The sequence below is a fragment of the Eimeria acervulina genome, genomic scaffold (assembly GCF_000499425.1).
Source record: "Eimeria acervulina Houghton genomic scaffold, Eah_scaff84, whole genome shotgun sequence".
NCBI lineage: Eukaryota > Apicomplexa > Conoidasida > Eucoccidiorida > Eimeriidae > Eimeria > Eimeria acervulina.
The window spans coordinates 44288-68695 of record NW_013549570.1 but is presented as its reverse complement, the minus strand read 5'-3'; the positions used below and the strand labels follow the sequence as shown (position 1 = coordinate 68695).

Below are 24408 nucleotides of genomic sequence, written 5' to 3'. Positions count from 1 at the left end.
TGTGGATTATGAAATGCTGGCATGTGACCATACACCTCAAGTAATGTATTTATTTGCAGCTGCTGCGGCGTGTCTAGAACGCCGGGTACCTCGCAGCAGCAGCAGCAGCAGTAGTTTCTGCTGCTGCTGCTGTTGCTGTTATTGCTGCTTTTGCTTTGCTTTGCTCTGCTGCAGCGGGCAGCAGCTGCTGCTGCTCCAGATACACCGACCCACTTAAGGGAAGCCCTGCAGCAAATGGTGAAATAGACATGAAGCACAGAAAAGATAAGCAGCAATCAATAGGTGCTGCTGTTGCTTCTGGCTGCTGCTGCTGCTGCTGCTGCTGCTGCTCCCTATAGAAATGCAGCAGCAGCTTGGCTTAGAGACATTTATATTGCTGATAAACAGCAAAGGCTGCCCTAAAATGAGTTAAAGAGACGACGCCATGTAATGGAGACAGAAGTAGAAGTGAGAAAAACCAAAAAGAGACAAATGAACGGGACAGAAGGAAAAAGTCCTCCCTGATGTCTTGCTGCTGCTGCAAGGATTGCTGCTGCTGCTGCTGTTGCTGCTGCTGTGCTGCATCCCACTCCTTGCAGCAGCAGCTGCTGCTGCTTTTGCTGCTCAGCAGCAACAAAACAAGCCCCGAAACAGCAGCAGCAGCTGCTGCTGTTCTGGTGTCTGCTGGGCCGCTTATCTATCAACGGCTGCCGCAGGGGATTATGCTGTTGGTGCGGGGGCAGCCGGGGGCACGGCACACAGCAGCAGCAGCAGCAGCATCGTCCGCCGCAACGGGCGAATCAGAAGCAGCAGCAGAAGATGAATGCTGCAGGAGGCTGAGAGAAGGAGTGAGGAACTCATCCACGTCGCTGCAATCCGTCAGACACTGAGGGTATCCCTCCCCTGCTGCTGCTGCTGCTGCTGCCGCTGCTGCTGCTGCTGCTGCGCGGTCAGAGCACATCTGTTGCTGCAGTTCGCTGCAGCAGCAGCAAGGCAATCCCAAAGGCGGTGGTGCTGCAGCGCAGGAAGGCGAGCACAAACCCGATGATGCAGCAAGCGGTTGTGCTGCCTCCGGAGCGAACACACCGTCAGGCTTCCGGTTTGCAACCTTGCTGCTGCTGCTGCTGCTGTTGCTATTGCTGCCGCTGTTGCTGCCGTTGCTGCTGCTGCTATCCGTTGGAAAAGCTGCAGGCGGTGACTCCTCCGAAACGCTGCAGCGGGTGCTGCTGCCTCCGCTGCAGCACCCGTCAGAGCTGTAGGGCCCTTGCCCACAGAATGCAGCAGCAGCAGCACCTGCTGCTGCTGCAGGCGCTACTGCTGCTGCTGCTGCTGCTGCCTTGTCAGTACTCTTCAGGCAGCACGAGCCGCAGGCTGGGGTAGAAGGCTGGGGTGTATCAACACCTGCCACGGGGTAGTTACAGCCGACCTCCACTGTGCTGCTGCTGCTGCTGTTGCTGCTGTTGCTGCTGCTGCTGTTGCTGCTGTTGCTGTGCATGTTAATACATTGGTTGCGGGGAGCGTGCATCAGCTCTGCTGGAACAGGCAGCAAATCTGCCGCTGCAGCTGCTGCTGTACGTGCAGCTGTAGATGCAGCAAACTTTGTTGCTGCTGCTCTGCTGCCTGGCCTGCCCCAGCCGCAAGGAGAAGAGCCAATGTTGAGGGCTTCCGCCAACCTCTTCTCAAGGTCTAAATAGCTGTTGCTGCTGCTGCTGCTGTTGCAGCTGCTGCAGCTTCGCTGCCGCTGCAAGGGTGGGCCCTCACGTGCCCAGCCCCCGGCAAAGCAACTGCGCCTCCTGCTTTTGTCGTTGTTGCTGCTGCCGTTGCTGTTGCTGTTGCTGTTGCTGTTGCTGCTGCACCTCTCGAAGTCTTCAAGAGACACGCAGCTGCTACTATTGCTGCTGCTAGGCCCTATGCTTTCGCATGAGCTTGCTGCAGCATCCTGGTCACAGAGAGAGACAGCAACTGCAGCAGCAGCTGCTGCAGCACTTGCATCCCACTTGGCGTCTGCTGCTGTTGCTGCTGTTGCTGTTGTTGCTGCTGTTGCTGTTGAAGCAGTAGGTGTAGTTTCTCCTGCTGCCGTCACTCCCACAACAGCTTCTTTTGCTGCAGCACCCATTTCAGGTGCACCTACTGCTGCTGAGGATGTTCCTGCTGCTGCTGCTGCTGCTGCATTCGGTGCAGCCTCCACTGCTGCTGCTCCTGTTGCAGCTGTAGCTGCTCCCCTCACGGAGCTTGCTGCTCCTGCTGCTGCTGCTGCTGCTGCTGGAGAAGAAGAGTTCGCTGCCATTCCACTGCGGTCTCGCTGCTGCTCATTTGCTAAGTCGTTGTCTTCAGACGCTGTCATATCTGCTGCTGCTGCTGCTGCTGCTTGTACTAAATCTGTGGCAACTGCAGCAGCCGCTGCACTGCCGCTGCTGCAGCTGCTGCTGCTGCTGTTGCTGCTGCTGTAAGGAACGCTTAAAATATCACCAGCAGCCTCGCCAAGGCATACAGGGGGGGACTCGTGCTGGAGCTGCAGCTGCACTAGGAGTTGGCGTTGCAGCTGCAGCTGCTTCTGCGGCTCTGCATGCCACTGGTGTTGCTGCTGCCGCTGCTGCTGCTGCTGCTGCTTCTGCTGCTGCTCAAGCCCCGCTGCCACATACACACAGCCCCCAACAACAAGGGGGTTCGTGTTTACTCTTCTACCGGCGCATGCACCGAACAGAGTACTTGGGCCCTCCTCACCTGCTGCTGTTGCAGCTGTTGCTGCTGTTGCTGCTGCTGCTAGCGTCGCCGTATGTGTTGCTGTTGTTGCTGCTGCTGCTGTTGCTGCTGGTTCTTCTGTGGCTGGGCCTGTCCTCGGTGCTGCAGGTGCTGCAGATGCTGCAGCTGTCGCTCCAGAGGTCCCCGTGTGGCGGCGCCGCCATGTAAGAAGGTAGGAGACAGAATGTTTTTTCTTATGCTGTTGGTGCTGCTGCATGTGTTGCTGCTGCTGTTGTTGCACTTGCTGCCGTTGCTGCTGCAGGCTCCTCACCACGTGAACACCCCTGCAGCTATCGGAGCAGCAGCCCATTGCAACGCACGACGCTAAAGCTGCTGCTGCCTCCGGCGCAACAGCAGCAGCAGCAGCAGCAGCGGAAGCGGTGGGCATTGCCGTTGCTTCGTGGGCAGCAGAGGTACTGCCTGCTGCGGTTTGAACGGACTCTACAGCAATAGTGTTGCATCTTTGCATTGATGCTGTTGCTGCTGCTGCTGCTGCTGCTGGTGCTGCTGCTTGTGTCTCAACGTCAGCAGCAAAGCTGGCTTTGCTGCTGCTGCTTGGATGGCTCTGCTGCTGCTGCAGCGGCGGCCGCCACAGTTTGCTGCCACTCCATAGGTAGGAGAAACGAGACAGCACCTTGCTGCTGCTGCTGCTGCTAATACTGAAGCTGCGGTGTCTGTGTAGCGTGCGGCTGCGAGAAGCTTGCTGCTGCTGCTGCTGCCGTCGTCGCTGCGGCACAACGGGGAGGCTCTCTATGCTATCAGATGTATTTGCTGCTGCTCCTCCTCTCTTGGTGCTCCTGCTGCAGTCTGCTGCTGCTGCTGGATCTGGAAGAGCCAAGTGCGTTTCAAACAGTGCTGAGAAACTCGGCACAGTAGTCGCTGCTGCTGCTGCTGTTGCTGCTGCTGCTGCTGCTGCTGCAGCTACGGGAGATGCTGTTGCTGCTGCTGCCGTTGGAGCCGCGTCCAGCATCAGCGGCAGAATTCCTGCAGCAGCACCAACGCTGCTACAGTGACGATAGTGGCTGTTGTCGCCGCTGCTGTTGCTGCTGCTGCTGCTGCTGTTGCTGCTGCTGTGGCTGTCCCCCAGCAAGATGACTCGGTCTTCAAGGGATCGTCCCCTCCAAGACCCGCCTGGCGAAGCAGCAGCAGCAGCAGCGGCAGCAGCAGCAGCAAGAGCTGCAGGTGCCCCACAAGAGGTGGGCAGCATCAGAGATGATCCCAGCAGTGAAGCTGAGCCGCTAGCATGTCGTGCTCGCTGTTGCTGCTGCTGCTGTTGCTGCTGCTGCTGTTGCTGCTGCTGCTGTTGCTGCTGCTGCTGTTGCTGTTGCTGCTGCCGCTCACCCGCAAGCCAACTGTCGCGGCTACTGCGACACGACGGCTGCCCAGCAGCACCTCCTGCTGCTGCAGTCGGGCTCTCCACGAACACGCTTCGGCGCATGCATACACCCCGTGGCCCTAGAGCAGCCCCTGCATCTTCGGCATCAGAATCTGCTGCTGCTGCTCTTGAAACCGTTTCCCCTCCAGGGCCCTGCTGCTGCAGCACCTGCTGCTGCTGCTGCTCAACGTCCTGCAGATACAGCTGGACAGAACAATCTGGAGACATCGACGGTGTGGGGGCCCCTGTGTTGCTGCAGTTCTTGCAGCAGCAGACGGTGCTGCCGAAGCTGCAGCGGCTGCTGCTGGGCGCTAGCCCTCGGGCTCCTGCTGCGCAGCATTTGCGGCTGCTGGGAGAGGCAATTGTGCTGTTGTTGCTGCAGCTGCTGCGAAGGCTAAATTCAGGAGTGGCGCATAGGCCGCTGTTATCCGTGCAGCGGGTGCTGCAGCTGTCTTCGCAGCTGAGGGCCAGCTGCTGCTGCTGGTGCTTGCTGCTTCTCCTGCTGCTGCTGCTGCTCCCTCTCCTCCTGGTGGTGGCATCCTGGAGGTCTTGCAGCACGTCGCTCCTTATATCAGCAAGAGGCAGCCAAGCACTCGCTGAGCTGCCGCTGCAGCAGCTGCTGCTGCGGTCATCTTGTGTTAAATCTTTAGCAGCAGCAGAAACAGCAGCAGCAGCAAAGACAGTGTCAGGGTGCTGCAGCTGCGGCAGCGGTGCTGTTGTTTGGGGTGCTGCTGCTGCTGCTGCAGCTGTTGCTGCTGTTGCTTCTGCTGCTGCCGCTGTTGCGGCTGTGCTGCTCCGGCAACGCCCTTTGCTGCGGGACAGAATACCGCGCCAGCGAGACATGGGCTAAAAGATTAATTGTTGCAGCAGCGGAGCCTTCAACTATATGCAGCTGCTGCTGCTGTTGTTGCTGTTGCTTCTGTTGCTGCTGTTGCTGCTGCAGCGCAGCAAACACAACCCCCGGGCTTCTCTTGAACAGTGCAGAACGACTGGGCCTAGAGAAGGCTCCCCTGCTGTCATGGTGAAGGAAAGAAGCACGGGAGGCTCGCAGAGGCCTCCCTGAATATCTCTGCTGCTGCAGCGCTGCTGCTGCAGCTCTGCTGCAGGAACGCCAGCAGGAGCACGTGGGAGCGGGTGGCGGCTGTTGCTGCTGCTGCTGCTGCTGCTGCTGCTTCTGCGGCAGCAAACTTCTAAAAAGCAGCTGGGACAGCGGTAAGAAAGCACGGTGGGGCCGTTGTCGCTTTATTTTACACCGTTGTTGCTGCTGTTGCTGCTGTTGTTGCAGCTGCTGCAACAGCTGCTCCTCCCGCTGCTGTCGTCGCTTCGAGCCGTGCAGCAGCTGGAGCTCAACTGAGTTGTTGTTTTTTGTCTCGGGATTAAATTGAATGGCATGCAGCGGAGATGAAGCAAAAATGCAAAAAGAAGCTGCGGATGCACCGCAGCAGCTGCTGGGAACCGGACGTGGCTACTCGTTGAGATCGAGGGAGCAGCAGCAGCAGCAGCAGCAGCAGCAGCGGCAACAGCTGCAGCGGCGGAAGCGGAGAAAGAAGCAGCAAATAAGATCCCGCTCAAAGCAAATAAAGAAAATCAACAACGGGAAATAATACAGAAGTAAAGCTATAAGCGTCAGGTGTATGGATGGGGTCAGGGAGTTGCTGCCTTGTGTGGCTGTTGATGCCAGGGGAATGCAAATGAGGTAGATATGGGTTGTACGTACACCATAAGGCCGGCAAGAGGATTAGAATTCGCTAAAAAGCTTGTATTAACTCCACAAAAAAGGAAAAGACGAAGAAAAATACTCCCTCAGTCTCAGCCATGCGCTGTGCTGCAGCTGGGACAGACGAGGTGCTGCTGTTGCTGCGGTTCCCGCTGTTGCTGCTGCAGTTGCAGCTGCTTTTGCTTCTTTTTCAGCTGCTGTGAGCTGAAGCTTAGATATACCTGAATAAATAAGTTCCTCTGAAGCATAAAGAAACTGCAAAGAACAGCAAAAGACTCAGCTCGGCAGGTGCGCAGCCAACGGCCGCTAACGCGACAGGCATGAGCCTTACCACCTATGCGGCTTCTTGCCGCTCTACCTTCTGTGTATTCAAATAAATAAGTCGTATTAGACTGAAATGTATAATGAATTTTATTTAAATGAAATTTAGTACAAGTGTTGCATGCTTTGCCTTCTTAAATGCAGTTTCCCGCCGCCCGCTTCGTCACACACCAAGAGCGACGAAATCCGTACAGGTCGTCTGCTGCTTTATGGGTTGTTTACCCCTTCGTCTTCACCTTCTTCTTTAATTTTTCAAGCTTTTAATTCAAATATTCGTATATAGATGCATTTATGCATTTATTGAGGCTTCAGGGGCCTTCAGGACATTAGAAGGACGACGGGCGCTGCCGTCGCTCGCTAGATCGGGTGCAGCATCATCCACAGCTATACGATAAACAGCAAACGCATAATGTTCTATATTATAAATAAACACGAATGAAATTTAAAGCATTTATATTTAATGCATTAAGGCGATTTTTACTCACCTAACACTACACCACTTCAGAGGGTCTGCCCCATATTTGAGGGGCGCAACAGGCTGTCCGTAGAGGCTGTTAATGATCTGTTTGAGTTCTGCAGCATATTCTATCTGAAGTTATTCGTACATCTATATCCCCTTACATGCAACCTGAGTACCGAGGGCGAAGCAATTGCTTAACAACCGTCTAGAGTGTTGGTGCATGGACCAGAGGTAGGGGGCTTGGATAGAGTTGCCTGAGGGAGTGCCTTGCAGCAAGAGTTGCAGCTCGGAGTGCTGCATCTCACGGCAAGAGGCCCCTTCTTTACAATTGTCTCAGAGTTTTTTGCTAGTGAGTGCTGGACGCCAGTATACTGGGGGAAGGATCAGCTGCTCTCTCGGTCCACCTATCTTTAGTATTCCAATTTCTGCAGTCAGTGCCTATGGTATTACTTGAGAGCAGGGTGGCTATTTAATGACATATTATTGTTTAATAATTATGGAGGGCGTTGTTAGCGCATGAAGCAAAGGGGGCTCGGCTGTGCTTGCATATGGACTGGCAGTACTAGCTACAGCAAGTTGCCTTGCCGCGCATGAAACGCTAGAGCCTCTCTGCACCTGCACCGTGCCCTTGTGCAGATGTGCTTAAGAGATCTGGATCCTTAAGAGAAATTCCGTTGTTTTTGGTGAAGTTTTGTCAAGTGCTTTGACTCTATTGAAACTTAAGACAGACCTCGAGTATAATCAAGGATTCTTGTTACCGACACTTCCTACAAGTATATAAACCCCCCCTTTTGATTTATCCACTAAAACCGAAGACAACTGCCATATTTCCTTGGTCCTCAATAGCGAGCATTCACACAGGTATAGATCCATCCAACGACCTCTGACAGAACCTGCTACATAACGGAACTCGCACAAAGGCGCCTCAGCACAGAATACGAGAGGTGTCGTCAATATGCATATTCATACAGCCCGTCGGGGAAAAATAAGTGTTTATGATCGAAGGAAGCGTTTGATGTGAAGGCAAAATTACCATGGGTACCAGTCTGCGTGCGGGGTCTTACAGCAGCCAGTTCGAGTGCACTGCGACAGAAACTATCCGTACAGCTTTGTTTTGCAACTTACTGCTTATTGAATAAAGCTAGGTTGGTTATGTAACACCATGAGGATATGGAGTATCTACCTGCTTGAAACCCCTCAACTTACCTTCAGCGCGAAATGCACATACGCGCAGAAAAGTGTGTATATTCGGTGCGCATATCCGCACTTTTTCTGCGAATTTCCTATTCTAAGTTTCATGCAATTCTGTGTAGCCATAAATGGACCGGCGGGGAGCACCCGTTGAGGCAAAAGTCTCGGCAGACCCAGAGCTGGGGCCAACTCGCCGGGGTATCTTAACTATTTCTCGGGAAACGTACCAAGGCTTTGCTTGAAAGTGAGTTGGATGGTGGGCCGTTTTGATCTTGAATGCTGTGGGCTTTGCATTCTTAACTGCAATGCGTCGAAACCTGGCCTCTTGTGTAGTACTAAGCGCATCCATTTTGGCTCTGTCTGTGGGCGACCCTGTGTCAGGGCTCCCAGAACAGGGCAGGACCGGCAGCCGTTCGCTTGGTGAGCCCTGCAAGAGGCGGAGGCACATGGGAAAAGGGAAACTGCTGGCTTGAAGGCTCCCGTCGTGTCGCATGCTCGTCTACCGAAACGAGGGATGAACCGGAGAGCTGAATAAGTCCCAAACATTAATTTGAACCAAATAGTGTCTGCTTGAATAGATCTGTATGTACGATATTGCACTTGCAGAATGCGTGCTTGTCAAACCATCCAACTCCATAATGGGTTTGCAAGCGCTGCTCAATATATACGAGTGGGTGCTTTGCTTAACGCTACAAGCGACCCTCGTTAGATTCACCAGGGAAATCATGCGTAATCGTATTATCTGTGTAGGCCCGCACGTAGCGTGAGCGTTCGTGGCTGCTGGTACTATTATTCGTTATGCGCAAGTTTCTTGCCTTTCTGTACCAGGGAGGTGCGCTTTCGTGCTGAGGAAGTCCCGGGGAGCAAAGCTGTAAACGAAGACTGGTTCTTTTGTTATATATAGTTCTAAGCGCGTCGCTCCTTCATTTTGCCCGCCGCAGTGTAACTGGCGTTGATTAGTAGGAAAAGGGGTTTGGAGCGCGGGTACTGCAGACGAGACCAAATGCTGGATGAAGCATCTAGTAGCTTCCGCTCCGGACTGTTCCTAAATAGTTCGTGTCTTCGCCTCGTGTAGTTCCATTAGAGGAGTGGCTATGTGGGCGAACCCAGGGGCACATTTTTGGTAGAAAGATAAAATACCGAGGGACTTCTAGACGCCCGAGCAAATGCACAGCGGTAGCGGCCGACTCCGAATGACTTTCATCTTTGCCCGAACTGGTTCGACGTCTCGCCGCAGCCACACAAAAACCTAGGACGCTAATTGTTTTCATGAAGAACGAGCATTTTGTGCTTTTACGAGCCAATGCTTCTCACGTAGCAGTTGCAGAGCACGCTGTAGGCGCTGCAGCTGCTCCTGCACATTCAGGCTGAAAGCAACCACGAAGTCCACCTGTATAACCATCCATCCTTTATCGACTGGCTGGTCACAAGAAGTAGTGATTGACCTGCCATTGTAATCCAGCAGGTACATTCGCAAGCCCACAGGAAATATACGTGTACTGTAGTTTGAGAGTGTTACTTGTATGAAACGCCTTCGTGTGCCCGTCATTAGGATGTCTCGGAAATTGCAAAAGCGTCTTGCCGAAGCCAAATGATGACCAGATTGCTAAACCCTGCACGTTGCCACTTCGTTCGTCGATCGGGGGCATCGGGAAATTTTGCTTCAAGTGGGCAGTTTGAGTGGCTTGAGGTAGACGCACATTTGCCAACACCTGTCCTTTGTCTTTGCCCGCGCCGGGTTGTGCCCAGAAGTACTAGTTAACTGTTCAACTTTGCTGTTTCTTGGCCGTTAAATACTGAACATCTAAACTATTGTCGTTATTCTTTCAAAAAAAATTTCGCCGTGTGTTGTATAGCGGTAACACCGTAGATAGGGCGTAGGGAGGGCTCCTAGATCATCCAGTAGCTGCTGTAGACAAAACGAGTGCCGAGTGGCTGGAGGGTCAAGCAAATAGGAGGCGACAATAAAAGCGTACGAGGACGATATGATTCATCGTATCAGGAACATCTGAAGAGATATACCAACTTCAAGCGACGCTTTGAAATAGTTTTGCCTGTTTCGCAAAATACAAACGAGTTTCCTAGCCTTTGTCGTGAAAGTCCAGCATATGCCCGTTCCGCAGTCACTGCACCACAAGTCTAAAGAGACCGGTCCCATTGTGGATAACTGAAACCCTTTCCATCTGGATTCCTTCGTTTCGGAAAGAAATCGCAATCTATATGCCTTCCATGCTCTGTATTTGTAACCAGCGGCACCCACGGTCCTCCATGCCGCTGTACTTCTGGTGAAAAATGCGAAAGCAGCAGTGGGTGCCGAAAGCGATAAGTGGCTTCTGCCAACAACTTCTCCCTTCTCAGCTCTCTAGATGGTCGTCCTCATACAACCGGCTGGCCCTTAACTCTCCCATCAGCACGCTCATCGTATCAGCAACTAAAGTGTACAGCTTAGTAGAACCAGCAAATACGCCCACTGATAAATGACCTACGATGATACCGATGCATGAGAACTGCTCGTCCAGAAAAGATACTGTTCGATGCGTACCGCTACATCCTCCACCGCCTTCACAGTTTCCTCTACGCAGCTACTTACAACTAAATTCTACCTCGGATGCCAATCACGCTCGAGAGCTCGAAACGCCCCGTTTACCTACCAAGTGCACCATCCGCACCACTGAAAACCTGAATGCAGAAACTGCGTGTAGACTCACAAAGCAGTGAGCCCTACCTGGATAAACGGCCGAAAGTTTTGAAAATGAAGTTCGTAGTTTCCAAAGGAAACTCACACACACACACACACACTGTTGATGCTATTCTGAACACGGCGAACACTCACGATGGCCGAGCCGAGCCACTCGCACTGCAACCATCACTCCGGGGGCCTAGTTGACACAGGGAAGAGGACGGCTGTTGATGCAAGGGAGAAAAAGGGTCTTTATAATTCCTGAACATGAAAATGCTGAAAATTGCGTGACCACGAGGGGGCCAGGCAACTACAATGACAGCAAGGAACGTCGGCTCTACCCGTTGCAAGAAGACCTGGCAGACAGTTCTGCATGAATTGTACGGTGCAGCAATAAAAACGGGCAAACCGGCGAGAGCAATTCTTTCGAACGGATACTCAAGCAACCATTTTCGGGTCCCAGCAAACGCGATGCGAGGCGCCCTCACGGATGGCGCACAGTCTCTTCATCTGATCTTCGGAGAGCTCCGCATCCAGCGCGTTTAAATTCTCTCTCAGGTGCGCCTGTGATGTGCTGCACGGGATTACCACAAGTCCCTGCTGAACCGGCCACCGCAGCAGCACGACGCTGGGAGGTTGATTGATTTCCTTGGCGATCTGCAAAGGGACACACATGGGGAAGTACAACCATACAGAAGAGCGTAAATTTGGACACTCATAAGAATTGCGAGAAACCATTCACTACTGCTGCCGTCGAACATGCAACTAGACAGGCGTAGCATTTTTGTCACACTCAGGAGAGCAAAACGGCAATCAAAGTTGTTTCAAACTTGGGCTCATTGGTCCCTGAACAGCATTCCAGGTTGCAGTTACCCTCATAAGTTTAGATTGTGTTACACGCACAACGCGGCGGGTCCCCGTTTCACGCTAACCCCTGCTGTAATTCTTAGTGAACAATATCTCCCCACCTCGCCCAACTATCATTCACTTCTACTTTAAACGTTTTACTCGTCCTCACCTGCTTCACAACTTCATGGTCCAACAAAAAGTTCTCCCCAGACCCGAGAGATGAATACGCCTGCAGCACGATGTTGTGCCTCGCCGCATACGGAATCAAATCAGGCACCCAACACATCGGATGCCATTCAATCTGCATGGGTAAACAAACACCAGCAAAAACCAAAGTCCATGGAGTCAAAAGACGAGTACAGCTATACATGGACAACGCAGCAACATATGACAGCAGCAAACAAGAGAGAATGAGTCTGAGAGCAAACATGGCAGCATTCAAGACAATCCACCAGCATAATGGTGCTCGGTGGTAACTTCTCTCCCCCCATCAGTACGCAGACCACCTACGTGAATGACCTAACTGGATCCTCTCCCCATATCCGCAAACAAGCAAGCTAGCTCGACATGTTACCCCCCAAATATGCAAGCAGGTCGTAGCTCAATGAGCGACATAAGGCAGCCATCACTTGATGGGGCTCACCTGGTTGACCATTGGCATGATTTTGGCTCCGTCTTCCATCAGGTGCTCAATATGGTGCACTAGGAAGTTCGAAACGCCAATTGCGCGCACCTGCAACATACGGGAGGCAGTGAATATAGAGACGGCATTATATTCGAAAAAGGAAACATTAAATAAAAACCAGGACGCCTTAACCATTGATGAAAACTGAATCAAAAAGGAGCCCTTAACCACAGACCGGGAGAAAACTGTCCAGAAGATCCCAACAGAAAAAAAGGAAAACCTAAACCATATAAAATGAGAATTTCCCAGCTTCAACAGGTAGAATAGAGCGTCTGCCACCGCCTAGCATCCCATCACCCCTCACCAAGCGAATGGCGTATATGTAGACATATACAGAGATAGGCACTATATGCTTTTGATAGGTACAAGCCTCACGTACACAGGTGTTACAGACACACAACATAACTAATAAAATCATTGTCATGCAGGGGTTCATGCCTTGCCTTCTTCTCCTCATACAACTGCTCCAGGGCGCGCCAGCTCTCCAAACGGAGCCGTCTGTTGTCTGGGCTGCTGCCATCCAATCCTCCGCTTCCTGCAGCCGGTTAAGCAGAGAGTGCATTATCTACTCCTTTAACTCTAGCAGCAGCATGCCTAACTTGCTCCACCGTCTCAAGCTACCTAAACTGTCTATACACCTAACGCTCACTCCTAGGAAAAAAACAAACGCAAGCCAAAAGACAGCTGAGAAGCGCAGTCCAGGTGGCTTTCGCCACATACCAGGCCAGTGGATGAGGTACAGGTCAAGCTGCTTGACTCCCAGGCGCTCAATTGTCCTTTCGAAGGCCTTCAAAACTGCCTCTGTGCCCTGGGCGTCTCCTGGCTGCAGCTTAGACGTTATGAACACGCGGGGGTTTCCTGCACCACAGCAGCAGCACCCCACAAGTGGTGAAGTTTTGCCCGCAAGGGCTTCCCCGATATGCAGCACCAGCCGTTTACTTTCGAAAGTAGGAACTACTTGCAAGCGAGACCGGCGAACCTGCCTCCTTCAGAAGCTCTCGGATCTCCTCCTCGTTGCCGTACGCCGCAGCGCTGTCGATCAGAGCGTAGCGTTCATTAAGAGCACCGAAAACCCCAGAGCGAAGTCGGTCACCCCGAAGACGCCAAGTGCCCAAACCTATCATGGGCAGCTTCACCCCGTTGTGAAGTGTGCGGCACTTAGCCGTGGCCAGCAGGTCCACTCCGGCAAGGTTCGGGCGAGATGACATTGTCTCGATAGCAGAAGCACAGAAAGCACCGGAAGTAGGATGCAAACGGAACGGAAAGTGAACGGGAAAATCCGCACAAAGAATGTATTCATATTTCAAGCGCAAATGAGAAAGCACCCTCCCTCTGGCGCAACAAACCACTCTCCGTCTGGTGTGCATTTTTTGCACACATACGAGCGCATCATCAACGCTGAAAAGGATGTCTTGAACCCTTTCGCAGCAGTCCCACGATAAATGGTGCTTATTTTTGTAAGTATCTTTATTATTTAACGAAAAATATTAACAGAATCTGCACTTCCTCTAGTGATGCGTTGCATTTGGCAATCTTATCGAAAATGCTCACCTCACCTAAGGGGGGTGCTCAGATCGATAGATCCGCGAGGGTTTCTGCTCACGTGGCTTTGTCGTTTCCACCGAGTAAATCGAACTATGAACTATCAACTGGTGAAACAATGTTTTAGAGTTACATGGTGGCAGAGAAGTGCGTAAGACACGTAGGGGTAGTTGAATTTTCCGTACTTTATTGGCAGCTTGAGAGAAGTGGTAGGCATACTTGCTTTAGCGACTGCACACTATGTTTACGGCACCGTCTCCGACAGTGCCTAAGTAAAATATTATTCACCTGCTATTCAAACCACTCAAAAACGCCTGTGGTTCTCCGTGCATACTACTGTAGCAGGTTTTGTGGAACGACCCGCAATGCAGTAAGGGTACACCCAACGTCGTTGCAGACATTGCTGCAGTGTGCCTTCACACGCCAGCACAATTAAGCACCCTTTTGCTGTATACACTAACACTGTGGGCAGTTGTTTTACTTGTACTAACGTGAAGGCTGCCTACTATGACCAAGTAAGTGTCCATGCGGCAACTTCCTGCAGACCTTGCTGCATACAGTGAATGCTCATGATGCGAGGCTATCGGGAACCGCGATGGCATAGAGAAGCCTTCGGCCAGAATTTTACCAAAGAAATTTTCTTGCCATGCTTGAAGCAGCCCAGCACATACAATGTTGTAACTTAGGACCTCCTGGCAATGCAAAGAAGCCTGAACATTAGTGAAAGGGTCAGCTGCTTGTTGCCAGCCCTTATATAAACTAGCTCTTAACTTTAATTCGGCTTACAATGGTCCACGGCGAAGACCGATGACTCTCACTGCACAGCAGTAGCCGCACATTGTTCAAAGGGGCAGGCACGAGAAACGATCCTCACACCAACCAGGCCAGCCAGGTATGACGGAGTATGAGTATTCGGGAACGCGCTTGTTCGTGAATAAAGCAGCCTTCATTACTCATCAAATGGTGGAAACTGACGAGGATCCTCGCTCCGGGGGAGGGGGGCAACTGATGGTGGGGGGCCTCGCTGAACAGGAACGACAGCAGTATCTGCAAGCCATGCAGAACAAAATATCTTTACAGCGAATTTAATCTATGAAGAATGCCTTCGCTTTTCCCCTATAAGACGTAACGGACGCCGGAAAGTAGGGACAGTGGAGAACCTTTCTTTTCTGGATGTGTGCTTTCATCTTCAACATCCACCTGAGAGTGTTATTGGAAAGCTTGCTATTGGAACGAGAGGCAATGTAACGATGGGAACCATTTCACGGGGGCATTTCCGCAATATGGACGCTTTGAGATAAGCTTTACGATATAGGTTTGCCCCTGCTTTGAAAACAGAAAAGACTACTGCAGAATCGGAAAACCTAAGCGAGGGGAGTTTGCACGAGAGCTCTACATCGAGGAAATTCGGAGCTTGATAAGCATTTCTCCCTTGGTGGGCTTGGAGTTCCTGGGTCAGTGGTTTATAGCATGGCTACGCAGTGGAAAAGGGCAACCGCTAACTGGCTGGGCTCAAGGAGGGAATTAACGGCCGAGAAAGTAAAGAGATGACGGAGTACTCATGCATCAAAGGGGAAAAGCACGCCACTTACCGCCGTACCTGGAAAGAAAGAAAAATTATTTGGAACTCGACAAGATATAGAGGCTATGGATATTGGGGCTGCGAATGCCAGTACCACCCAGAAAAATAACAAGAGGGGGAAGAGATGACAGCCGGTGAATCCTGCAAAAAGAAAGCCCATCGGAAGTTCCGAGCGGCGCGTTGGTCCTTCTGCAACAAACAACTTCTCTTATTCGAGATTTCAGGTGCATGAAAACGGCTTTGGGGATGGAGAAGCAAGAGCCTGAATAGTGACTTCATACAGGCTGTGAAGTGAATCTAGTGTCCGGAGCTACGGCGAGGAGTTGCAACCTACCAGTGAATTAGTTTGCCCATCCTCTGCGACTGCGTTTTGTCAATGGCAGACTGGACAGAATCCGCGAAATGTGGTGGTGTAGATGCAGTTCTGGATTATGAAACAGGTTAAATCACCATAGATCACGATAGTAGGGAACTCCTACTTTGGACCACTTCATCACAACATAATCTACAGCATGCAGTGGGTGACTCAGTGGCGGAAATGCATGCGGTCTTGAAAAGACAGTAGCAAGGCATGGAAACCATAAAGCAGTGAGAGAGTGGGGCTGTCAGCTTCCCCAACAGCAACTATATGGTATAGTGGACCCAGTGTCGCTAGGACAAAGAAACGAACAGAGTTCGTCGCGGCACAGGAAACTACAGCAAAAGAGGGGAAAAAGCGTGCACATCATCATAATGGCCACATGAAGGCAGCTACTTTGGGGGATTCAATTGAACTAACACCAGAGGAAGAGAGACAGTGGGCACAATTGAAAGAAAAGTCCTCAGATCCACCAAATAACAAAGGGCTGCCGGAGGGAGGCTGCCACATTCTGGGGGCGCATTGCACTGCATGGAATTTATCCATCGAGCGCTTCCAACCAATATTCGGAGCTCTCGATGGGTGAGTGAGCCAGGTTTCAAGACGACGAAATGTTGTGAAAAGGCGAACTTTGACTGTCAACTAGCGCGTTTTGGCGCAGTCTGGTGCTGGCTACGAAGAAAGAAAGGAGTTGGTAGTGCGTCATTTGCATGCTCCCAAAACAAAGTCACCCGGACGCAAAAGTTTCTGGTGCGCCGGGTCGACGGACGAATTGACCCCTTGCGGGGTTCAGCAGTCCATTCACCATTTGCGGTTGCTAAAGGGTTGCCCCCGAGAACAGGGACAAGCATGAGTTCCATACCAGCAATCCCAAGTTACAGTACATGCATATCTCCTCTGGGCTCGCGAATGCGCCTGCGTGGTTGACATGGCATGTCAATCACTACTTCTTGTGGCCAGTCAATGGGCGGTGGATGGTTACATGCGTGGATGGGGTGGTTTCAACCGGAATGTGCAGGAGAACCTGCAACGCCCACACCGTGTTCTTCAACAGCTACGTGAAAAGCATTGGCTCGTGAAATCATAGAATGTTCTCTTTTCATGAAAGCAATTGGCGCCCTAGGTAGTGCGGCTGCGGCAGGCGCATAACCAGATCCGGCTAAGATGAGGGCACTCGGAGTTGGCCGCTACCCCCGTACACTTGAATGGACGTTTAAAGATCCCTCAGTATTTCATCTTGATTCCAGAAGTCTCCCCCTGGATTCGCTCGCATCGCTTCCCCTCTACGGGACCTGCTTTAGAACGACAAATAGCTTATTTGGATGGCGAGCGAACGTAAAGCCGCCAGATGCCTTATCAGACACCTGACACCATCTTGAGGGTAAGGCTGTCCTCCAGCGCCATGCCCTTGGGCTGCTATCCCAGAACGTCTGGGGACGGCGGAGGACGCTAGTTGCTTTTCAGAAGCTCTTGCGGTCCTTCGATCTAGTGTACCTTCTTTACCTTGAAACTTGCCCCGCATAACCATCTGCAAGATGCGTTTTAGTTATTTCGACAGCAGATAAATTTGATTTATTTTCGGCTATGTTGGAGACAGCAGCACAGCGACAGCATTGACTCCCTAAAGCAACAACTGTACATGGCGCCTGTCTCGAGAACTGCTGAGCGAACAATACAAATTCACCTTCCCCTGCGTCTTTGACGCACTGCTATGCGAATAGGAGACCCTAAAACATTGTGTTGCCACTTACTAGTTCGAATTACTTAGTGGAAACAAAGGCGCCTGGTTAACAGAAACGCTCGCGGGTCTATCGATTTGAGCGCAGTGTGTGATACCCAGTCTCGCGCGATGGTCAAGTGCAAGTCATTGCTAGACGAAGTGCAGCTTCGGCTGTGCCTTTCAATTCAATAAGAAGAAAAACAAGAATGAACACAGTTTATGCAGTTTATGTTGGTGGTGCTACTAAAGAGCTGAAGGTAAGCCTTTCAGAGTCAGTTGCGCGCTCGAGCGTGCGCAAAACAATACACACACATTTTCGACACACATTTTCGATCGTGATCTGTTGGCTCAGCGGCGCTCCGGCCTCTCATTTATGCTTGAAGTACAAACAGATTTGTTTTATGTAGTTTTGTGTCTCATTGCCCATTTTGTTTTACTTCTTTCTCCCTTCTGTGTCTTACCTCTAGAGACAATGTCTTGCCCGAGCCTTGCCGGAGTGGACCTTCTGGCGGCAGCTAAGTGCCGCACACTTTACAACGGAGTGAAGTTGCCCATGATAGGTCTGGGCACTTGGCGCCTTCGGGGTGACCGACTTCGCTCTGGGGTTTTCGGAGCTCTCAACGAGCGCTACGGTTTGATCGACAGCGCTGCGGTGTACGAGAATGAGGAGGAAATCCGAGAGCTTCTGAAAGAGGCGGGTTCGTCAGTCTCGCCTGCAAGTAGTATTTTTTATCTAGAGTAGACGGCTGAAGCTGCACAGCTGAGACGCCTGGGCAGGCTCAACTGTTCCATCTGTGGGGTGATCTTTTGTTGCAGGCAACCCCCGCATTTTCTTAACATCTAAACTGCAGCCACGAGACGCCCAGGGCACAGAGGCAGTTTTGAAGGCCTTTGAAAGGACAATTGAGCGCCTGGGAGTCAAGCAGCTTGACCTGTACCTCATCCACTGGCCAGATGTGTGACTGCAACTCATGTAGGCACCGCGCTGCTTAGATGCATTTTGGGTTGTGAGTCTGCTTCCTTACGGGTGGAGTGCTGGTGCCAGCGTTTGTACTTGCACGTCAAGCGTTTACGCAGCGCAATCAGTGTGATGCAATATAGAGAGTGAGATCAAACTGCGAGCATTCAACTGGGAAGTACTTAAAAATGGGACTGCACACTATTTTATCTGTTGCAGGAAGCGGAGGAGTGGATGCCAACAGCCACGAGAACAGACAGCGGCGTATTGAAAGTTGGCGAGCTTTGGAACAGCTATATGAGGAGAAGAAGGCAAGGCATAAATCGCTGCTGGACTTCGATTTCATTTTATGTGCTCGTGCGGGATGTAGCATCTGTGAATGAATCTCCTATACAGTTGTTCACACATCTTGCACCCTTCAGCCTGTTCGTCTAAGTGTGTGTGTCTGAACATATATCACCCATGCTTGGTGAGGGGGGATAGGATGCCATCAAACAAAGGTGCTGGCAGGCCTTAAACCCACTGTAATAGATAGGATATTCTCCTTCTTTATGGATGAGATCTTTTGTATAGTTCTGCCTTTCTGTATGGGTAAGGTCTCCTCCTCTGGGGTCAATATCACCTTTTTCGCCTAGGCCTGCTCCTCTATGGCTGAGGTATCCTCAACCATGGTTAATGTCTCCTTTAAATTTAATGGCTTCTTCTGTGTATTTATTTTCGCCTCTCTCGTTTAGGTCCGCGCTATTGGCGTGTCTAATTTTTTAGTGCCTCATCTTGAGCAGCTGATGGAAGACGGAGCCAAAATCAGGCCGATGGTGGACCAGGTGAGCCCCATTAAGTGAAATTGCTTCTTGGCGTTCATTGAGGTACCGGCATGGGTGCTTTGAAGGGGGAAAACTTGTTGAACTAGCTAGCGTCTTAGATGAGGAGCCAGCCAGCTTATTGACGTAGCGGGCCTGCGTGTAGATGAGGGGAGAATTGTGGCCAGCATGCAATGTTTGTAGTTTTGCTTTGCTGTTATGTTAATCTATGGCAGGTCACGCCTCATGGTGTTAATGGTTTTGCTGGTGTTTGTTTGCGTGTGCAGATTGAATGGCATCCGATGTGTTGGGTGCCTGATTTGATTCCGTATGCGGAGAAACACAACATCACACTGCAGGCGTATTCGTCTCTCGGGTCTGGGGAGAACAGGTTAATGGAGCATGAAGTTGTCAAGCAGGTGAGGACGAGTAGAACGTCCAAAGTAGAAGTGAATGATAGATGGGCGAGCTGGGGAGATACAGCTTACTAAGAACAATATCAGTTGCCTTGAGACACGGACCCGCCAAGTTGTGGTTGTAATAGAACCCGAACTTATGAGGGAAACTGCAGTGCGGGATTTTGTTCGAAGAGCAATAAGCCGAAGCTTGACAGAGCTTTTATTGTAGTTTTTCTCCCCTGAGCCTGACTAATGCTACGCCCGTCTGCCTCCTTGTTCGCTGGCAGTGGCGGTGATTGCTTCCTCGCAGGTTTTTTCTAATGAACTCTTCTACAGTTACGCACATCCGTCTGTTTTTATGCCCCGTCTGTCTTCCTTTGCAGATCGCCAAGGAAATCAATAAATCCCCCAGTGTCGTGCTCCTGCGGTGGCCGCTCCAGCAGGGACTTGTGGTAATCCCGTGCAGCACATCACAGGAGCACCTAAGGGAGAATTTGGAAGCGCTAGATGTGGAGCTTTCGGAAGATCAGATGAAGCGACTGTGTGCCATCCGTGACAGCGTCACGCATCGCTTTTGCTGGGACCCCCACACGATTGCTTGAGGGAGCATTCTGAAGAGTGTTTCACACTTGTTTGCCAGTGCTAATTGCCGCATCGTAGAATTCATGCAGGCGTATTTGGTTGGTCTTCTCGCAGCGACAGTGGCGATGAGCTGCTTCTTGCCTTCGTGGTTGCATGGCCGCAAGGAGAAAAGCTGCCTCTCCTCTTAGCAGTTTCATGTGTTTTGCGTCGACAGCCCGTCGTATTCTCTGCGATTACTAGGCCTGAGGAGTGGTGGCTTCACCTCAAATGGTTCGGCTATTGACATTCATTGGGATTCGCAGTGCTCACAAAGAGGATTTATGCTATGTGCTTCTCCATTTTCCTTGGAAACTACGAACGTCATTGTGAGGTCATCAGCCTCTGCGCCGTGTACTGCTTTAGGGATTGCTGCTGTTTGAGTCAGAGCTCACTTTTCTACATTTAGAATGAATGCGCGATCGCCCCCATGTGGGAGGGGAACGGGGAGCTCTAAGTACACCACACGCATGCCGTGCACCCTAGGGAGGTTTAGTTGCAAATAGGGAATTGCGAAGAAGTTGGATGCTGTAGGGGACAAATGCAAGCACAGCACAGTTCTTCGTCTGTACGAGCAGAACCTGTTTTTAGTTTCTCCGTAGTGGCTTTGCTTGCTTGTGAGCACGCTCACAGTGTTCGTGGAGATGAATTCCGTTCACTGGTCGGTCGTGTGAGTGCTGCCAGTCGTCTAATTTAGAATATATTCTAGTGGATTTCGGACAAAATGATTTGTAGATGGCACAACAGTAGCTGCTTTTAAGCTCTCTCCTCCAGGCGTGCAACCGCATGGAGGGTGGCATGTGCCGCTGGTCATAGATGCGTGCATACCTAATAAATATATCGCTTGTGATCCTTCTCCTTCGAGGGAAAGGAGCGAGATTAAGATGGTTGATTCGCCCGCAGTGGGGCCGCGCTCGTTAAGTTTGTGCGGCAGTGCCTGCACAACGGACAGACCGCTGGGCTTCTCAAGGAGGAGGAGGCAGTGGAGCTTGCGTGTATCTAGCGGCAAATGCAACCGTTTTTAAAGCTTTGTATTTATTTGTTCTGTCTGTTCAGATGCATATGATATGAAAAGTGCGCGAAAGCCGTAATTGCCACTTTCTCGTTGCCCGGCGCCACAGCCACTCGGCGCGTGTTTCATGTATAGCGTGCTCGGTGTTCTAGGGGCCCTGTCTGCGGCCTGTCTACCTCAGATGATCTTAACACTCCGGAACACTGTGAAATTCCTTTTGAAAGATTATTGGCAATATTTGAAGTATCTCAGGCACAGCGCTTTCACGCGCTGAGTGCGAGCGGCGCTCGGTGCCTTCCTTTCGATTGCCCTCGGGCTGTGAAGGCGTCTGTGAAATGCCATGAGCTTTAGACTTCTTTGGAGCAGTACTCCTTCCTTTCAAGCTTTTCATTTTTAGTGATATTTTGTGGAAGAAGAAAGCTTTGCCCGTTCCGACCCAATTAATGCAGGCCGCATCCAGCCTGTACGGTCTTTTCATCTGATAGTTAACAGGCAACATTTCTACGCAGTCTTCGACAAAACGGCCTCGAGCAGCACTGAAGCTGGGCCGACTCCTCATGGGAGCACTCCACATGGATTTCCACTTCGTTTTGCTGTGGCTGTTCTCCCCTCTGACGACTACTGCCGCTGTTGCTGCTGCTGGCGCCGGCTACTGTGTCTCTCTAGTGTGGAGGGGATGAGCACGCATGTGCGGATGCTGAAGTTTCTTTTGCTTAGGAAAGCGGCTGACGCATTCACCTCGCTTGGTTTGTTGGGGAGTTTGGGCATCGCTGTTGCTGGGTCTGGTTGGTTTCGAAGTTGAACAGGAAGAGCCGAAATGTCCTGCTGGCGCTCCTGCTGCGGCAACTTCTGGAACAGCAGCAGCAGCAGCAGCTCATCAGAGCTGAATAGCCACCGAACGGTGGTCTCCAAGGCATCTACTCCCTCTACGCAATCTTGGGAAGAGGAGCCAGTCGAGGTGGAGGCTGCCGAACAACCCGAGGAGCAACCCAACTTCCAGCCCCATAGCGAAGCCAATGCAGATCTGCTTGCCAAGAAGTGGATTACACATGTTCAAAAGCGAGCAGCCAAGGTCTGGGAGAGAGACCAGGTTCTCACTCTTCTTCGAACAGTAGCGCTGTAAGCAGCACAAACCTCGACGATTTCCTCTTGCTGTCAAACTACTGCACTTTTCGTGAACCTCCTGTTTCACTTCGTGGCGGCGAACAGCAAACATCGCTGAGTGCAGCTTGCTACTGCACCCTGCTGCTCCAAGTTGCCGCTGCAGGCAGTGTGGGACAGCAATGCAAGCATGCATTTCTGTTTCTTTGTCTAGCATAACAACGCAAGGTGCTGTACTTTTGGTGTTCTGCCTTGCGTGTTTGCTTCCTTCCGCAGGAGCGTAAGCTTTACAGACGATCCCATTTTGGGGGACCCGTCTCCCAACGCTCCCTGTGTGCTGTGGCATGGCGACACTTCTGTAGAGCAGGGCCTTCCCGTTATTCAGGTGCAGAAGACTGGCCAGGATAAGACTGTCCCTAGCTACGTGTGCAAACTATTGTCCTTTCTTTTTGCTGACGATGAATCCCTCAAGATGCTCAAGCAGGTAAATAGCGTATCACAGTGTTGACAATAATAGCAACAGCAACAACAGCAACAGCACATATGGTTGTTCGCCTTCGCATTCGCAGGGAAGGCCTTGTTTTATTGGGTAGTCGCTTTGCTTTTGTTTGCGTTTGTCGGACAGATGGCGGCAGGGCAAGTGAGCATGAACTGCGGGAATTCGCAGTGTGTTCGTTTGTCTCACTTTGTGGGATACACACCTAAGTGGGCGGCAAAGTACCAGCCTCCTGCCAAGGCCAAGGCGCAAGCCAAAGCCAAAGGGAAGGCCCCACCCAAGAAAGGGTAATCGGGACAACCGAAGATACCAGCAAGCACGACCGGTCCTGCTGCTCTTTGTATCTGTATCTGCTGCTTTTAGCGCATATATTTCTCATCTTCCCTTGTCCACTGCTGAGCGCTCACCATTTTAGACTCCTTTTTATTTCTGTCGTATATATTTCTCAGCATCCACTGTCGGCCGCTGGGGGCTCACCGTTATAGACATTGGAAGCCTCGCTTTTCCTTCAGGTTTTCGGTGTTTGTCCATGGCTGTACCAGCACCTCACGCGACGACAATGAAGTTGGCGAGTGACTTCGTTAGAATTTGAATGTATGCATGGACGCGCCCAAGTGTGTGTGGGCCCGTCACACTGCATTAATTGCACATGCCTTTTCCTTCGTATGAACTTAGTATCTCTTTATTTGAAATAGGTTAATTGCTTATGTAAAGCATTCAGCCAGACGGAAGGATGGGGGCCCCCAGGCGATGCATTGGCAGAGTAGAACCTGTCCCCGTTTCTCTCTGTTCTAGTCTTTCTTTCTTGTCTTTAAGAACCGACATAGAGGGTTCTGGGGTTTCTGAAGCGATTACAACTGATTTCTTTGCCGTTACCTAGAGTGTCGCCCTCCGTGCAGCTGCAGGACGTTTGGATGCTGGGGCTGTTGCTTCGCCCTACGGGCGCAGTATGCTTACGTGCGGGTAAATACCCATTTTGTGGGGGAGTGCCTCGTCTTCCCGTGATTCAGTATTCTTGTCGTATTGTGGTGCTTTCGTATCTCCGCTCCAGCAAACGCCTTCTGAAGAAGGCCTAACAAGGAGGAAGCTAAGGACACCTTCGCCAGCATCCTGGGCGAAGGGTTGTGCAGCGTAACTGCCCAGCCCAGTCTCCTCCTTAAGATGCGTCATTCCCCAGGATTGCATGCGACTGTAGGGTCGCAACACCTGATTTTAAGCAATTCATACCCGATCCGGCAGTTGCTCTGTACAGAGCTATGGATGGGTACCCACTTTACTTCAGTTCCGGATGAAGCAGAGTCTTTAAATGCCTAGCCAGCTAGCCATATGTGTATGCACCACGTTTGGCTAGCTGTTTGAGCATCTTAAGGCTCTGAGCCAGTCAGCCCCAGCCATAACTATGTGCCCCGGCCGGCGAAGGCAGATGCATGTGGACGGTCGTGTATACATTCATGAGGGCCTTCCCTGATCTTCGGGACTTTACCGTAATCCTGCTAGGCCATGCAACTTCTCTATAATAATCTGAGACGAGCTAATGAACTCCTCCCTAGAATTCAACAACTAGGCCTACATGTGTGGCAGCTGTTGTGAAATCACTGCACCAGAGGTATGAATCTGACGATGATACGCAGAGACCGTGCTGAAAAACTGCAAATTCTTAGGGAGGAGGGAACACTCTATTTCTTTATGCAGCAGAGGCTATTCACCTGTGAAGTGACTTTCTATGGGCTGCAGAAGGAAGCTACGAGCCGGCAACCCTCTTGTCTCCAGGTGTCTTGAGGAATCGGGCGCAGTAGATACGATAAAAGGCAAAAAGCAAAACAT

The 24408-nt window shown here is 51.4% G+C and overlaps 4 protein-coding genes across 4 annotated transcripts; 2 read left to right on the top strand and 2 right to left on the bottom strand.

Annotated features, from left to right (window-relative positions):
- Window positions 1–679: 679 nt before the first annotated feature.
- Window positions 680–4939, bottom strand: EAH_00014420 (hypothetical protein, conserved; the record flags this gene model as incomplete). Its single annotated transcript, XM_013394290.1, has 1 exon — window positions 680–4939. The coding sequence occupies one exon, from the start codon at window positions 4937–4939 to the stop codon at window positions 680–682; it is 4260 nt and encodes a 1419-aa protein (XP_013249744.1).
- Window positions 4940–10903: 5964 nt separating this feature from the next.
- On the bottom strand, window positions 10904–13207 carry EAH_00014410 (aldo/keto reductase family oxidoreductase, putative; the record flags this gene model as incomplete). The annotated part of the gene is made up of 6 exons (XM_013394289.1): window positions 10904–11122; window positions 11484–11615; window positions 11958–12047; window positions 12132–12184; window positions 12720–12857; window positions 12979–13207. 6 exons carry the CDS (start codon window positions 13205–13207, stop codon window positions 10904–10906), a joined length of 861 nt encoding a protein of 286 aa, XP_013249743.1.
- Window positions 13208–17673: 4466 nt separating this feature from the next.
- Window positions 17674–20222, top strand: EAH_00014400 (hypothetical protein; the record flags this gene model as incomplete). The annotated part of the gene is made up of 7 exons (XM_013394288.1): window positions 17674–17899; window positions 18379–18470; window positions 18894–18983; window positions 19247–19378; window positions 19741–19898; window positions 19998–20037; window positions 20154–20222. The coding sequence occupies 7 exons, from the start codon at window positions 17674–17676 to the stop codon at window positions 20220–20222; spliced, it is 807 nt and encodes a 268-aa protein (XP_013249742.1).
- A 1582-nt stretch (window positions 20223–21804) lies between these two features.
- Window positions 21805–22875, top strand: EAH_00014390 (hypothetical protein, conserved; the record flags this gene model as incomplete). The annotated part of the gene is made up of 3 exons (XM_013394287.1): window positions 21805–22106; window positions 22365–22572; window positions 22714–22875. 3 exons carry the CDS (start codon window positions 21805–21807, stop codon window positions 22873–22875), a joined length of 672 nt encoding a protein of 223 aa, XP_013249741.1.
- Between the last annotated feature and the right edge of the window lie 1533 nt (window positions 22876–24408).